We start from the raw sequence: 14,519 nt of genomic DNA on the forward strand, positions 1-14,519 counted from the left end.
AGAGGAAATAAATTAATTTAAATCTAAGTAGTTCTACTAGTTTAGATTTAAATTAATTTGAGTATGAAAATGTAAGACAATAACATGAATGTGCTAACATGGAATTCATTTATAAAATACAATCACTATTATGCAAATAGAAAATTACCTCTTCACTCTCCATCTAAATTTGCAAAGAATTTTTTATTAGTAATAAGCCCAGAAGGAGCCCATGCCCACACAATCAGTGGACTTTGAGGTGTTCTAGAATCGGGGTGACCTCCCAGCAGTCTCTGGCCTATGTGGCCTGCAGCTGAGCCATGGTATCAGGTCCTGTGAGGACGCCATGCGGCTGCCTAAGTCTCTGTGCCACTTGTGCCAAGGCTTTGGGAAGTCATGGACGGAAGCTCATCATGTGCCTCAGTGTGGAGAGGAGAGGGCCCAGGCCCAGGCGCGGGCTGCCCCAGCCTGAAGGCTCCTGGGGGCTCTCGAGGTCGGGCATCAGCAGCACAACATGTCCCGCGGGGGAGGCCTCTCCAGGACAAGGGTTCCCGCGGTCTTCAAGGTGCCCTTGGGCCAAGCATTTCTGCTCCTCCCTCAGCTCCATGTATCCTGGGCCCGACACAGGGGACAAGGCCTGGCCAGCAGCGGGGGTCTCGGGGTCTGCCTGTGTCCTGCCCTGGCACCCCGTGCCAGGTCCTGCAAGCCGCAGCAGCACCTCCTGCAGCTCTCTCCTCCTCTCCATCTTCTCCCGGGTCAGCTGGTGGACATACTGGGCTTTCTCGCGGTGCAGCTCCTCCAGGACTGCCATCTCTTCTGTACAGGTCGCAAGAGACGCCTCGATGGCGCCCATGTGCTCAGACAGCTGGCTGCACTGCAGCTGCAGGTCCCGTACTGGACTCTGGAAGTCCACGTTGTCGGGCAGGGCGTGGAGGAAGCAGAGTGTCGGCTGATTGTTAGCCACCTTCAGGTCCAGCTTCCGGTCCCCAGACCCGCCATGGCTCCAGCTTCTGGGGAAGAGGGCCTGGTGCTCCAGTCTCGTCTGGCACTGGGCTGCCAGGTTGGCCAGGCAGCTGCAGCGGGCCTGCTCCTCCTGCAGCCGCTGGCTGAGCCTGTCTTTTGTGGATTCAGCGACTGCTAGCACCTTCAGGTAAAAATCCCTCAAGCTTTGAGGATTCTCTACATCCGTGGGGACAGTCAGGTCCCCTGGAGTTGCCTCCTCACTCATCTCCTCTTCCTTTCTCACTTCTCCACCTTCCTTAGGGAAGGCCAGGAAGCTGAGCAGGGCCTGTGGTTGCTCCTGCTGCTGCCTCCTTGCTTCCAGGCACTTCAGGGTGTCCTTTTGAGGCACCCTGTGGTCCCCCAACTTGCTGTGCCCCTGCCCTTGCTCCAGGTGCTCCAGCAGCCGGGTCTGCCTCAGCAGGTGCTGCTGCAGTGCCTCCTTCTCTGAGGTCAGCTGCTGATTGTAGGCCACGTGCTGAGCACAGGTGGCTCTGAGCTCCTGCAGCTGGGCCAGGCACTGGCCATGCAGCTCCTGCAGGTTCTCAGCTGCTTGGCTCCTGGTCGCAGCCACCTCTTTCCAGTCTTCTACCTCCTCCTGTCGCTGCTCCAGCTTCTGCTGCAGCTGTTCCTTCACCTGCTGCTCTGAGGTCAGGAGGCTGGCCAGGTCCTCCTTCTCAGAGCTCAGCCTGTGGAAAGCATCCTGCAGCTGGGTCAGCTGCTCTTGCAGCGCTGCGTTGTGCACACAGGTGCGTCTGATGTTCTGATCCCTTTCCTTGTCCTTCTTGTCCAGGATCCGCAGCCGTTCCTGCTGCTGCAGGGTCTGGAGTCTAAGGCTCTGGTTTTCCTGGACCTGGGTGTGAAGTTGGTGCTCCAGGATCTTTATGTCCTTCTGCATCTGGCAGGCCTGGGCCTGCAGCTGCTGCTCAGCCTGAGATGGTCCTGTGGGGGGCTGCGGCTCTGCCAGCTGCTTTGTCAGTTGGGCCAGGTTGGTCTCTAGCTGCAGCACCTGCCTCCCCGCTTGCTCTCTCTCCTCTCTCATTTGATTCATCTGCTCTGTGAGCTGCTGGACCTTGTCTTTCCACGTGGACCTCTCCACCCTCAGGTCCTCCTCAAAGGTGTCTCTCTCCAGCTTCAGTGCGCTCACCAGGCTTCTCAGATTGTCTCGTTGTCTTTTCAGCACTGCCCGCTCCCCCAGTGCTTGTTGAAATTTTCCAATTCGGTTCTTCATGTTGGTCTTCTGAGTCCAGAGCACTTTGATCTTCTCCTGCAACTCAGCGTTGGCTGCGTCCAAGTCATCGTAGCTTCGGGCCTTTTCCTGCAGCTGAAGCTTCACATTATTGAGGTCTTCCAGGAGCTGGAGTTTCTTCTTCTCAGTCCCATTCTGCATGGTGGTGAGTGCAGACACTGTCTTCTCTAGCTGTTGGCAGCGCTGCTGTGAAGCCTGCAGGTGTCTGGTGAGATCTTCATGCTCTCTTTCTCTCTCCTTGGCTACCTTTTCCATGTGGGCCAGGGCAGACTGCAAATCCCCTTCTTGGGAAACCAGCATTTGTAAGGAGAGCGTGTGGATTTCCAGCTCTGTTCTCAGTGCTTCTTGCTCATGTGCTGTCTTCTCCTTTTCCTTCTTTAGTTGTTGCACCTCACTGCACAGCTGTTGGATTGTTACCTTGCTGGAGTCCAGGGCAAGCAGCAGGTGTTGGTATCTTGTCTCCAGATCCCTGGTGGTATTGGGACCTGTGACACTCTTGACCTCGGCCGCTGTGACTGTGTCCAAAGGCAGGGGAGGCTCGGGGTCAGCCTGGAGTTTGGCTGTACCCTCAGTTGAGTCACAGTATCCCGTGTTGTTTGTCTTGGGGCTACCTCCCTTTTTGTTTTTCTTCTTGTTCTTCACGTTTGCAGGTCCACTCGGACACTTCTTCTGCTGGTATTCTTGCAGGAGTTTCTTCCCTGCATCTATTTTTTTTCTCCTTGTTTGTTCAGACATCCCAGCACTGGGACGGGGAAGATGGGCGGGCCACATTCCCAGGCTCTCTAAGATCACCTCTCCTCTCCCAATCAGTAAGAACTATGTCTTTTTTCCTGCTATTTCTCCCAAATTACCTGAATTCTCTCACTCACCACTTAGCCACCTCTATCTTCCTCTACAGCTGTAGTGGTGTAATCCAACGGAGGGAATACCAGTGCCACTAGGCAACATGACATGTGGGCGTGGCTCCAATTCCTGCTTCCCATTGGTCAGAGAGAATTAGTAAGTAATCGGGGGTGTGGCCGGACACTTGTGATCCAGGTGGGATGGGTGGAGTCATAATGACAGGTGTTCTTGCACCCCCATGCCCATCTAACTCTGTCCGGTTTGGTTTGGGGGCAAGTGGGAACCTGCTTTAGGTGGATAGTCCCCAGTTTCAATGCACCTTTCCTGGGTCCCTCATAAAACTATGGCCACCAGAGTTTCTCCCTGTCTTTCCAGGCAGTGGCACTAAGAAAGAAGCTATCCAGTCCAATGTCTTCCTGTTGTCAGTTCTTGCTAAAGTAGCTCAAGTTTTCTAATCATGGTTGCTGACACTTGAATTCTGTTCATGGAATCTCTGAGGTTCCTGATGTTCTTCATATAACGTGCTCTTCTTTCCCAGAGGATCTGGAGGGGTCAGGGATATCCTACGTCCAGGGCTTGTCTCCATGAGTATTGATCTTGCTGCTCGCCTAGGCCATGCTTCCTAGATTGCCTTTTTTTTCACAGTTTGGCTGATGATTTCAGAGGAATCAGGACAGTCATGGGAGAAAGGAGAATATCTGAGAAGCGCATGCTGCTGCCCATGTGTATGTGAAATCCTCCCCAGCACAGAAAGAACAACTGGCACATGATTGAAACCACAGCTGCTGTCCAGCTGTCAATACGCAGCTTGGTTCTGGGAAGTCCTCTACCACTCTTTCTGATGGCTGCACAGAATTCCGTTGTGCATAAATACCACATCTTGTTGATCCACTCATGAACTGAGGGGCATCTTTGTTGGTTGCATATCTTTACTATGGTAAATAGTGCTGCAATGAACATTGTTGTGATATTGGATTTAGTTTGTCCTTGTTTCAGGACGATTCCGTAAATGCTGAGTAGTGGAATTGCTGGGACAGTGGGGAGTTCTATGTTTAGTGTTTTGAGGAACTGCCATACTGCTTTCCATAGTGGTTGAAGGAGTTTACATTCCCACCAACAGTGTAGTAGTGATCCCTCCTGGCCACATCCCCTCCAGCATCTGTTGTTGTTGGATTTCTTGATCATGGCCATTCTACTTGCGTGAGGTGGAATCTCAGAGTTGTTTTGAGTTGCATTTCTTCTATGGCCAGAGATGTCGAGCATTTCTTCATGTGTCTATAGGCCATTCTTATTTCTTCTTCAGGGAAGCCTCTCTTCAAGTCTTTGGCCCATCTTTTAATGGGATGGTGGTTTCATTGAAGATTAGTGTTGGAGTGATTCAATTTTTTGAGCTGTAGATATATTTTAGATGTGTTGCCTTGTGTGTTGTCTGGTTGTTGACATTCTTCTCCCACTCGGTGGGCTCTCTATTTATCTTTCTATCTATGTCCTTTGCCATCCAGAAACTCTGCAGTTTAATGCAATCCCCTTTATCCAAACTTTCTTTGATTTGTATAGTTCCTGGGTCTTCTACGAGAAAGTTTTGGCGTGTCCCAAGGAGACCTAGTGTATCTCCTGTTCTGTATTGTAAAGTTTTTAGGCTATCTGCTTTTACCACGAGGTCTTTGATCCATTTGGGGTTAATCCTGGTGAAGGGTGACATAGAAGGATCCAACTTTGGTTTTCTGCAGGTGCCTAATAAGTTCAGCCAGCCTCACTTTTTGCTCCCTTATCAACAATTGGGTGGCCACAATTCTGTGGGTTGATTTCTGGGGCTTCAGTCTTTTCCATTTTTCCTCGGGCCTGTTCTTGTGCCAGTACCACGCTATTTTGGTTACTATAGCTCTGTAATAGTTTAAATTCTGGTATTGAAATTCCTCCTGCCCTTGTTTTTCAATTATTGGACAATGTCAGGGTCATTTATTTGATTGAGACTCCTAGCACTACTCTAGGGGAGGACCATTAGCATAGATTTAAAATTGAGTTAGAATGATTGATGTGTGGGCATGGCTCTGGTGGTTTCAGATCCCGGGTTAAATACTTAAAATTGGAGTTTTGATTTTTGTGTGAAAGTTGTATACTTATTGTACATTTGGTAACAGTAAAATGATTTCAGAAGCTTTCTTGTTATTTTTTCAATGAGGAGAGATGTGTACGACTTATCTACCAGAAAGTCAGGCATTTACAAGTCTCAATGTCTTTGCTTATTGTTTCTTTGAGTGCTTTGCTGGTATCCTCCTTGATTTCTTTCTTTAGGCTTTTATAGTTTTCATTAAATAATTCATTTACATCCTTGGTTACGTTGATTTCTATATATTTTTATTGTTTCTTGCAAATGGGATCATTTCTTGATTCCTCCTTCTGTTTTTTTATTCTTGGTGTACGCGAAGACTACTGTCTTTTGAAGGTTGATTTTGTATTTTGCCACTTTGCCAAATTGGTTATTAGTTCTAAGAGTTTGGGAATGGAATTTATTGGGTCATTCAGGCATAGGATCATGTCATCTGTGAATATGGATAGTTTATTTTCTTCTTTTCCTATGGGGATCCCTTTGATGTCCTTCTCTTGCCTTATTACTCTGCCTACGTGTCCCAGCATTATATTGAAGAGAAGTATAGAGAGTGGGCTTCCCTGTCTTATTCCTGATTTTAAGGTAAATGGGTCATTTAGCTTAGGTCTGTCACATAGCTTTAATTATTTTAAAGAATGTACTACTTATTCCTGTGTTTTCTAGTGCTTTCAACATGAACGGATGCTGTATTTTTTGAAATCCTTCCTCAGCATCCAGAGAAATTACATATGATTCTTAACCTTACATCTATTATTATCATGTATTACATTAATTGGTTTGCAAATGTTAAAGCAGTTTTGCCTCTGTGGGATTACTCCTACTTGATCATAGGGTATAAGTTTTTTAAGATTCTTTGGCTAGTATTTTGTTGAGGAGGCTAGTGTCTGTGTTCATCAGAGAGAGTGGTCTGTAGTTTTCTTTTTTTGTTGGTCCCTTCCTTGATTTGTGGATGAATGTAATATTGGTTTCATAGAATGTGTTTGGGCTGGCTGGCTCACTTTGTTTGTATTTCTCGGAAGAGTCTCAAAAGTATGGGTCTTAACTCATCTTTAAAACTCATATAGAATCCTGCAGTGAAACCATCTGGGCCTGGGGTCTTTTTATTTGGCATGTTTCTGATTGCTTCCACTATCTCATTGTATGACATTGCTTTGTTCAGTTGATTTGTCTCTTCTTGGTTCAATGCAGGCAGCCTATGTCTATTTAAGAAATCATTTATTTCAATAAATTTTCCTGTTTCATTGAATATAAGCCCTGGAACTACTTATTGAGGATGGTCTGAATTTTTTGAATGTTGGTTGTGACGTTTCCTGTGGCATCTCTAATCTTGTTTATTTGAGTCTCCCCTCTCCTTTGTTGATTAATCTCGCCAGGAGTCTGTGGATTTTGTTGACTATTTCACAGAACCAGCTTTTTAAGATTTATTAATTTTATATATGGTAGGTCTTATTTCAATCTCAGAAATTTCTTTTAATTTTGCCCTTTCTGTTTCTCTAGTTGTTTAAGAGGTAACTTTTTCTTGCTCATCTCGGTGGTTTAATTGCTTCTTTAGGTTATTTACATGAATTTGTTCTGTCTTTTTGATATGGGCTCCTAGGGTGATAAATTTGGTCCTTAGGACTGCTTTTGCTGTGTCTCTTCTGTTGTGATGTACTTTTCATTGTCATTGCGTTGTAAGAAGCGTTCCATGCCTTATTTGCTTTATTCTGTAACCCAGGTATTATTCAGAAGGGGGTTATTCAACTTTTAAGAGTTTGAATGGGTTTTACACTATACTATACTGTTTAGAACTAGTCTGATTTCCTGGTGATCAGATAGAATGCAGGGGATGATATCAGTTCTCTTGTATCTGCGTAGTTTCTTTGTGTGAACTATTATATGATCTGTTTTTGAGAATGTTCTGTGGGCTGGAGACAAAAATGTATAGTGTTTTGCCATTGGGCGCAAAACACTTTGTATGTCTGCTAAGCCCAGCTGGGCTATGGTGTCATTGAACTCAGAGGTGTCTTTGCTTATCTTTTGCTTGACTGATACGTCCTTTGGTGAGAGTGGTGTATTGAAATCTCCCACTATGACTGTGTTTGAGCTTGTCTTGTCCTGTAACTCTATAAGTGTTTGCTTGCCACACTTAGGTGCTCCCCTGTTGGGAGAATAAATGTTTATACCTGTAATATTCTGGTTATGAACTGGCCTGTTTACTAATATATGGTGGGCATCTTTATTTACTGATATTACTGAGAGGTTAATTTTGTCAGAGATTGAGATTGCTACTCTTGATTTTTTTGAATGGTGTGTTGAAATGAATCATTCTTTTCCATCCCTTCCCTTGGCATTTGTTCTGTCTTTGGCAGTGAACTGTGTTCCTTGGAGACAGAAAGTTGATGGATCTTGTTTCTGAACCCAATCTGCTGTTCTTCTTTTGATTGGATTGTTAATTCCGTTCACATTTAGGGTAATTATGGAGAAGTGGTTAGCATTCTTTGTTATTATTTACTCTTCCTTCTGTTTCTTTTTTTCCCCCTTTTGTGCTAAGTGATCTATAGATGATAGCTTCTTGATGTGATTTCCTGCTGTTCTGCTCTTTTTTCTTGATTATTTAATATTTTTTGAAATGCTGGCTTAGTGTGAGTGTGCATTAATTCATATACTGTCCTTTGTTATGAGATTTTTTGTTTCTTTTTCAAATGTAAATGCTAATTTGACTGGATGTATCAGTCTGGGTTGGCACTTGTGGGTCTTCAGGGCTTGGATGATATTTTTTCCATGCTCTTCTTGCATTGAGGGTTTGCATGGAGAAGCCTGCAGTGATTCTAATTTTCTTCTCATTGTAGTATAGTTCTTTCTTTGTTTTGCAGCATTAAGGATCAGCTCCTTACTATTCAGGTCTAATGTATTTTTTAATAATATATTTTTATTGTAATTAATAGAAGGGTTACATTGTATTCGCCAGATAGAAGGTGCATTACTTAACAAATATTGCTACCCCTTCTCATGTTTTTGTCCCAATTTCCCATCCCCAACCCCCTCCCCTCATTTTGATTTACCCCCTTCCCTACCCTATTACAATAAACAAATAAACATGGCATTCAGTGTATCAGATAACAAGGTAAGAGACTGTAACAATATGAGATATAAGGTCTAAAATTTTTACTATGATGTGTGTGGCAGAGTTCCTTCTGAGGTCTTATTTATTAGATGTTGTATAGGCTTCTTTTATGTGGGTGAGATTTTCTCTTGTGAGACCGGGGAAGTTTTCTGCTCTAATCCTGGTGATTAAGTGTTGCATCCCCTTCGTTTATATTCCTGGAACTGCTTTTGAGTTCTCTTGTTATTTCTTTGGCCAGGTCTAATATCATCTCTTTGAGTGGTGTCTTGCCTCCCATCCCTTCTTGTATCATCTCTTTGCATGGTGTCTTCTCGCCCTCTTGTTTCCTTTTGGGGTTTGTGTGGGACCTTGGTTATTTATACATTTCGAGATTTGTCTCTGTGATTTCCTCATTGGGACTTCAGGGCTTGCCACCTACTGCGCTTAGTTTGGTATGTTGGTGGCCAGTAGGTGGCAGTCTTCATTTGGTTTGGGGCTTGTGGTTCTCTCTGGGGATAAGTGCATCTGCTTGGTTATCAGCCCAGATGAAATTGTTATTGTCTCCACAGTTGGCTTCGGGTAGCTGGGACAAGCTGTGGATGTGAACTTGTGGTATTTCTGGGTCAGGAGGATTGTATGGCTGCTTTCCAGCAGAGGCACACTGCCTTTGCTGACACATCTACTGATCCCCAGCAGTGGCTCACAGTTATGTGTATGAACCTGGGATTCAGCTAGATAGAGCAGGGGTTGGGACTTGTCCATCAGGTACTCAGAAGCAGTGCACCATTGGTTCTATTGCAGTGAGTGGGGCACACACCTGATTCTCGGTATGAGCAGGTAGCTGTTGTTGGCATGTCTCCTGCTCTGAACGGTGATTGGCACTTGATAGTTTTGCACATGCCTATGTCTCAGCTGGGTAGCACAGCGGTGGTTATCTTGCACACCTGATGACATACAGTAGGGCTCAGCTGTAGGTGCTCTCTCTTTGTTTGTATACCCTTATTCAGGGCATGTTCTCAGTTGCCAATAGGGAGCATGTTCTCAATTCCCAGTAGGAGTGAGTGAGCAGCTACCGCTGACATGCCCACTTATTCTCAGTGGAGACACATAGTTGTATCTTAGTTACATAGCACCGTTGTAGTGGGGTGGTGTGTCCTCCCAATTCTGGGTCTGAGCATGCAGCTTTTGCTGGTGTGCCCACAAGATCCAAAGGCTGCATGCAGTTGCACTCCTGGGTTTCAGCTAGCCAGCACAAATGGTACTAGTTTGGCTGCACAGTTTCCAGAGGCTGGGCCTGGCTGAGGACGTGTACTCTGGGGGTTTCCACAGTAGGGCAGAGCAGCTCCTTTCTGGTTCACAGAGTACAAGATCGGCCTTTGCTGGTCTGCCCTCCAGTTCCCCACAGTGGTTCGGCGTTGCTGTCCCTGCTCTTTCTGTTTTTCTTCAGTAGGGCAGAGCATACCCCTGATTTCCACTGGTGGCACAGGGCTTTTATTGGCTGTGTGTTTTTCTGTTTCTCATTCGCGTGACCACCCCCGGCTGGCTTGCCAAGGGCTCCCAGAGGTAGAGCGCCCTACCAGGTATTGGCTTACACGGGCAAACACACCTACCCCCACACCTGCTGTTGGGGTGCTGGGTGTTTCCGCCCATCCATCTCCAGTCTCAGTGGCCTGGGGGAGGGTGCTGTTGGGAGGAGCAGGACTCTGGGTTCCTTGTCTCCCCCAATGTTTGCCTATCCTTCTTGGGCAAGAGTGAGAGGTGTCTACGTTATGTTCTATAATTTGCCACCAGAACTACTCTCCTTAAGGGGTGGGGGAATCCTGGTGGGCTACTTGCTGATCTGGGGTCTGGCTGTGGGCTGTTCTGTGGTATTGAAGGCTCCTTCCTGATCAGTGTGTGCCTGGCACATGCTTTTGTGGCTCTGAGGCTCTGTGGCAAGGGATGGGGCATGGGTCTTGGAGTTTCTTATTATTTGAATGCATTGATTATGAGCTTTATCAGTTTTTCATTGCCAGTTTGTGTAGTTCCCTGGTGCTTCCTATATTTGTAGTTGCAAGTTTCTTAGGAGAGTTGCCTCCTTGGACTCCCCAGCCTTGGACTCCTTTCTGTGGGAGGGAGAGAGCTAGGCTCCATCCCTAGGGTTTTGGTGCCATCTTCCCTGAAAGTGCAAACTATTCCTACGAGTAGTTGTGACTTTTCATTTAGATTGTTACTATGTAAACGTGAAATATATATTGTATATTAACGTTTTACCTTGCAACCCTGTTTTCTTGAAATTTCATTAGGTTCAGTGAACAGTATGCCATATTTACCACTTGAAAAATCCCTAGATGAGCAGGTGCCGGTGTCACATGCCCATAATCCTAGCTACCCAGGAGACTGAGATCTGAGGATTGTGGTTCAAAGGCAACCCAGGAAAAAAGGTCAGAGACCCTTATCTCCAATTAACCACAGGAAAACTTGAAGTGGTGCTGTGGCCCAAGGGATTAGGGTGGACAACTGAACTGAACTGATCAGGGACAACACCAGGCCCAGAGTTCAAGTCCCACGACTGACAAAGTAAAATTCATCAATGAAAAACTGAGGTGCTTTATATTCTCATACAGATGTTCCGTAATCGTACACATTATTCTGCAGTATGTTGCTGTACTTCTTTGGTGTATGATTTCCCAATACAGGATACCTGCTTTTGTTCTATTACTGTTATTAGCATTATTCATTTTCTCAAACTTGCAAGATTTTATTCTTGTCAGTCATAGGGCTTGAACTCTGGGCCTGGACACTATCCATAAGTTCTTCAGCTCAGTGCTCTCACACTACCACTTGAGTCAAAGAACCACTTCCGGATCGTCAGGTCTAATAATGTTTTAAGCTTTCTCAGTTTGTAGTTTTTTTTTTCACCGTAGTGTACTATCATTATGGTTTATTAAAATACACATGAGAAAATTCATTGTTGCTGTTATGGAGAAATATTTAAGAATCACAAACGCAAAGAACTATTAAGGATATAAACTAACTCACCTGAGAAAATAAATTTTACCTTCAATCTAAATTATAAGAACTGCTTCATAAACCATAAAACTTCATCAGAAAAAATTAATAAGGTAATGGAAATTAATCTCACTAATCTCATTATTCTTCGTCTAAATATACAAAGAATTTTTTTTATTAGTAATAAGCCCAGCAGGAGCCCCTGCTCTGGAAATCAGTGGACTTTGAGGTGTCTTAGAATTGGGGTGACCTCCCAGCCATCTCTGGCCTATGTGGCCTGCAGCTGAGCCATGGTATCAGGTCCTGTGAGGACGCCATGCGGCTGCCTATGTCTCTGTGCCACTTGTGCCAAGGCTTTGGGAAGTCATGGACGGAAGCTCATCATGTGCCTCAGTGTGGAGAGGAGAGGGCCCAGGCCCAGGAGAGGGCCCAGGCCCAGGCGCGGGCTGCCCCAGCCTGAAGGCTCCTGGGGGCGCTTGAGGTCGGGCGTCAGCAGCACAACATGTTCCCTGGCCAGGGTTCCCGCGGTCTTCAAGGTGCCCTTGGGCCAAACCTTTCTGCTCCCCTCTCAGCTCCATGTGCCCTGGGCCTGACGTGGGGGAAGTGACCTCCCCAGCAGCTAGGGTCTCGGGGTCTGCCTGTGTACCTGCCCTGCCACCCCGTGCCAGGTCCTGCAAGCCGCAGCAGCAGCTCCTGCAGCTCTCTCCTCCTCTCCATCTTCTTCTGGGCCAGCTGTGGACACACTAGCCAAAGCTCCTGTTCTTGGTAGACAGAACTCCACTGTCAGCTTTTGGGTGGGTACTTAAGAGTCTGAGACTTCTCTGCTCAGACTTCCATCCTTAGATCTCAGTTTCCTCAGTAGGTAGAACGACAGGCCTGAGCCATCACTTCCAGATTGTAAGATATTCCTTTTCTCCAAACTGCAATGCTTAAACATTCACTAGGACTGTGACCAAAGGCAGAGTTGATGACTGTGACTGATGACTAGTGAGCAGTTCCGAAGAACGTGGGACCTTCAGGGACATGGTGATGCCCATTTCAGGAGGCGAAGCTCACATGTCTCTCAAGGAGAGAGATCCCTGTGGGTCTAGGCAGTGTGTAGACTCTGTGTCGGTGCTATCCATAGATTTATGTATGAATTGCTGACTTACACTGTCGAGAATAAGAAGAGTCCTGGGAACTCTGTGTGCTCTTTCATAATTTATTATGTTAAGTCACTTTCTCTAAGGGATGTGCCGGCTGTGACACTTAACCTACTGTCCAAATAAAACAAATGACTAATTTCAATGGTTTTCAAATCTTGGAAAAGGTCAGGGTCATTTGTTTGACTGAGACTCCTAGCACTAATCTCGAGGAGGACTATTTACCTAGATTTAAAAATCACTTGGGATGATTGATGTGTGGGTTTGGCTCTGGTGTCTGAAAGGGGTATACTTACCATACCTTGAGTTAAGAAAAGTGATTTCAGATTCTCTTGTGTTATTTTTTCAATGAGGAGAAATGTGTATGACTTCTCTACCAGAAAGCTAAGGCAATGGCAAGTCTCAGTCTCTGCGTGTGATTCCTTGAGTCATTTTGCGGGTGTGGATCTTCACATATGTGCAGAAAGGTGACTGGCATTTGGGAAGGAGTCTGGAGTGAGCTCCTACTGCTCCAGCAGTAGGGCCTGGGCTCCATCTCTCAGTACTAATATGAGAAAAGTATACATACCAATGACCCAGACACTGAGCTAAGCAAAAATATGTGTAATTGCCTGTGTGTGTGCCCAAGACTCTGTGTGTGTGTGTGTGTGTGTGTGTGTGTCGGTGACTCCCACTAGAGGGTCTTAACTCAGGGCTTCATATTCTTGCTCAGGTTTTTTCCCTCGTGACTGGCACACTTCCACATGATGCATGCTTCTACAATCAGTAGAGAGTCTAAGCAGGGGTAGTGGGAAGGGATGGTGGAATGAAATGGAAGCAAGGGTGAAAATGCAGGCAGCACACATGTGATCAAGGCAGTGAGAATCAAGAACTGAGTCTGGGCAGGCACAGGGATGAGTCTAGGGCAGCAGAGAGGATGATGGAAGGGGTTAATCTGATCAGAGGAAACCTCAGAAAAAAACGTGAAAGCTATTCTTAATAGTTTTGAATTTTCATTTTTAAATTGTTACTGTCCAAGGTAAAATATATTTTGTACCTTAACCTTTTTTTTTCAACCATGTTTTTTTTGAAATTTTAATATTTCACTAGATTCTATGACCTGTATGCCATATTAATCACTTGAAAAAGAAATAAATGAACCAGGCTCCAGTGGCTCACACCTGTAAACCTAGCTACTCCAGAGGCTGAGATCTGGGGATTTTAGCTCAAAGCAGTCCTGGGCACAAAAGCCATGAAACTATTATCTCCAATTAACCAGTTGGAAACAAAAATGACACTGTGGCTCATGTGATAAGAGTGCTAGCTGTGAGCTGAATAGCTCAGGAACACTGCCCAGGCCTAGAGTTCAAATCCCATGAACAACAACAAAATTAATGAATGAAAAATTGAGATGCTGGATATTGCATATTTTATTATGCAATACACTTCTGCACTTCCTTGGTATATATTTTCCCAATACAGAAGACCTCTGCTTATTCCAGTAATATTTATTTCGTGTCGACATTTTCAGACTTTCTTTTTTGTCATTTGTGGGGCTTGAACTCTGGGCCTATGGATTCTCCCTAAGCTCTTCTGCTCAGTGCTACCACTCTACCACTTGGGGCACAGAAACACTTCTGGATTGTCAGAACCTAATAACCTTTTACTCTTTCTCAGTTTGTACTAGTGTTTCACCTTAGTGTACTATCACTGTGGTATATTAAAATACACATAAGAGAATTCAGTGTTGCCATTATGGAGGGATATTTAAGAATCACAAATGCACCAGACTCTAAAATGTATATTAACTCACTTGCTAAAAAACTTTTACCTTAAGTCAAAATTAGGAGAATGATTCCAGAAATCAGTAAAACTCTATGTCAGGAAATACACTATCACTGATATGCTAAGGGAAAATTACCTCATCACGCTCAACTATCATTGCAAAGAATTTATTAGTAATAAGCCCAGCAGAAGCCCCTGCCCCTACAATCAGTGGACTTTGAGGTGTCTTAGAATCGGGGTGACCTCCCAGCAGTCTCTGGCAGGTGTGGCCTGCAGCTGAGCCATGGTATCAGGTCCTGTGAGGACGCCATGCGGCTGCCTAAGTCTCTGTGCCACTTGTGCCAAGGCTTTGGGAAG

General features: G+C 45.4%; 1 protein-coding gene across 1 annotated transcript; it reads right to left on the minus strand.

Moving 5' to 3' along the window:
- Positions 1-373: 373 nt before the first annotated feature.
- Positions 374-8,588, minus strand: LOC150060053 (golgin subfamily A member 2-like). The gene is made up of 5 exons (XM_090337762.1): positions 8,557-8,588; positions 2,522-2,945; positions 1,910-2,413; positions 1,571-1,831; positions 374-1,456 (listed from the first exon to the last, which is right to left on the minus strand). Exons 1-5 carry the CDS (start codon positions 8,586-8,588, stop codon positions 374-376), a joined length of 2,304 nt encoding a protein of 767 aa, XP_090193888.1.
- Between the last annotated feature and the right edge of the window lie 5,931 nt (positions 8,589-14,519).

This window comes from Megascapheus bottae, chromosome 8 (genome assembly GCF_031878675.1).
Source record: "Megascapheus bottae isolate mThoBot1 chromosome 8, mThoBot2.hap1, whole genome shotgun sequence".
NCBI classification, from domain to species: domain Eukaryota; kingdom Metazoa; phylum Chordata; class Mammalia; order Rodentia; family Geomyidae; genus Megascapheus; species Megascapheus bottae.

Excerpts from the sequence above, each read along its gene's own strand:
- LOC150060053 (XM_090337762.1), bottom strand. The coding sequence starts at position 8,588 with ATGCAAAGAGATGATACAAGAAGGGATGGGAG. Across the intron at positions 2,414-2,521 it reads CGCTCTCCTTACAAATGCTG|CAGCGCTGCCAACAGCTAGA; the intron begins GTTTCCCAAGAA and ends CAGGCTTCACAG. Across the intron at positions 1,832-1,909 it reads CCCCCACAGGACCATCTCAG|GTCCAGGAAAACCAGAGCCT; the intron begins GCTGAGCAGCAG and ends CTTCACACCCAG.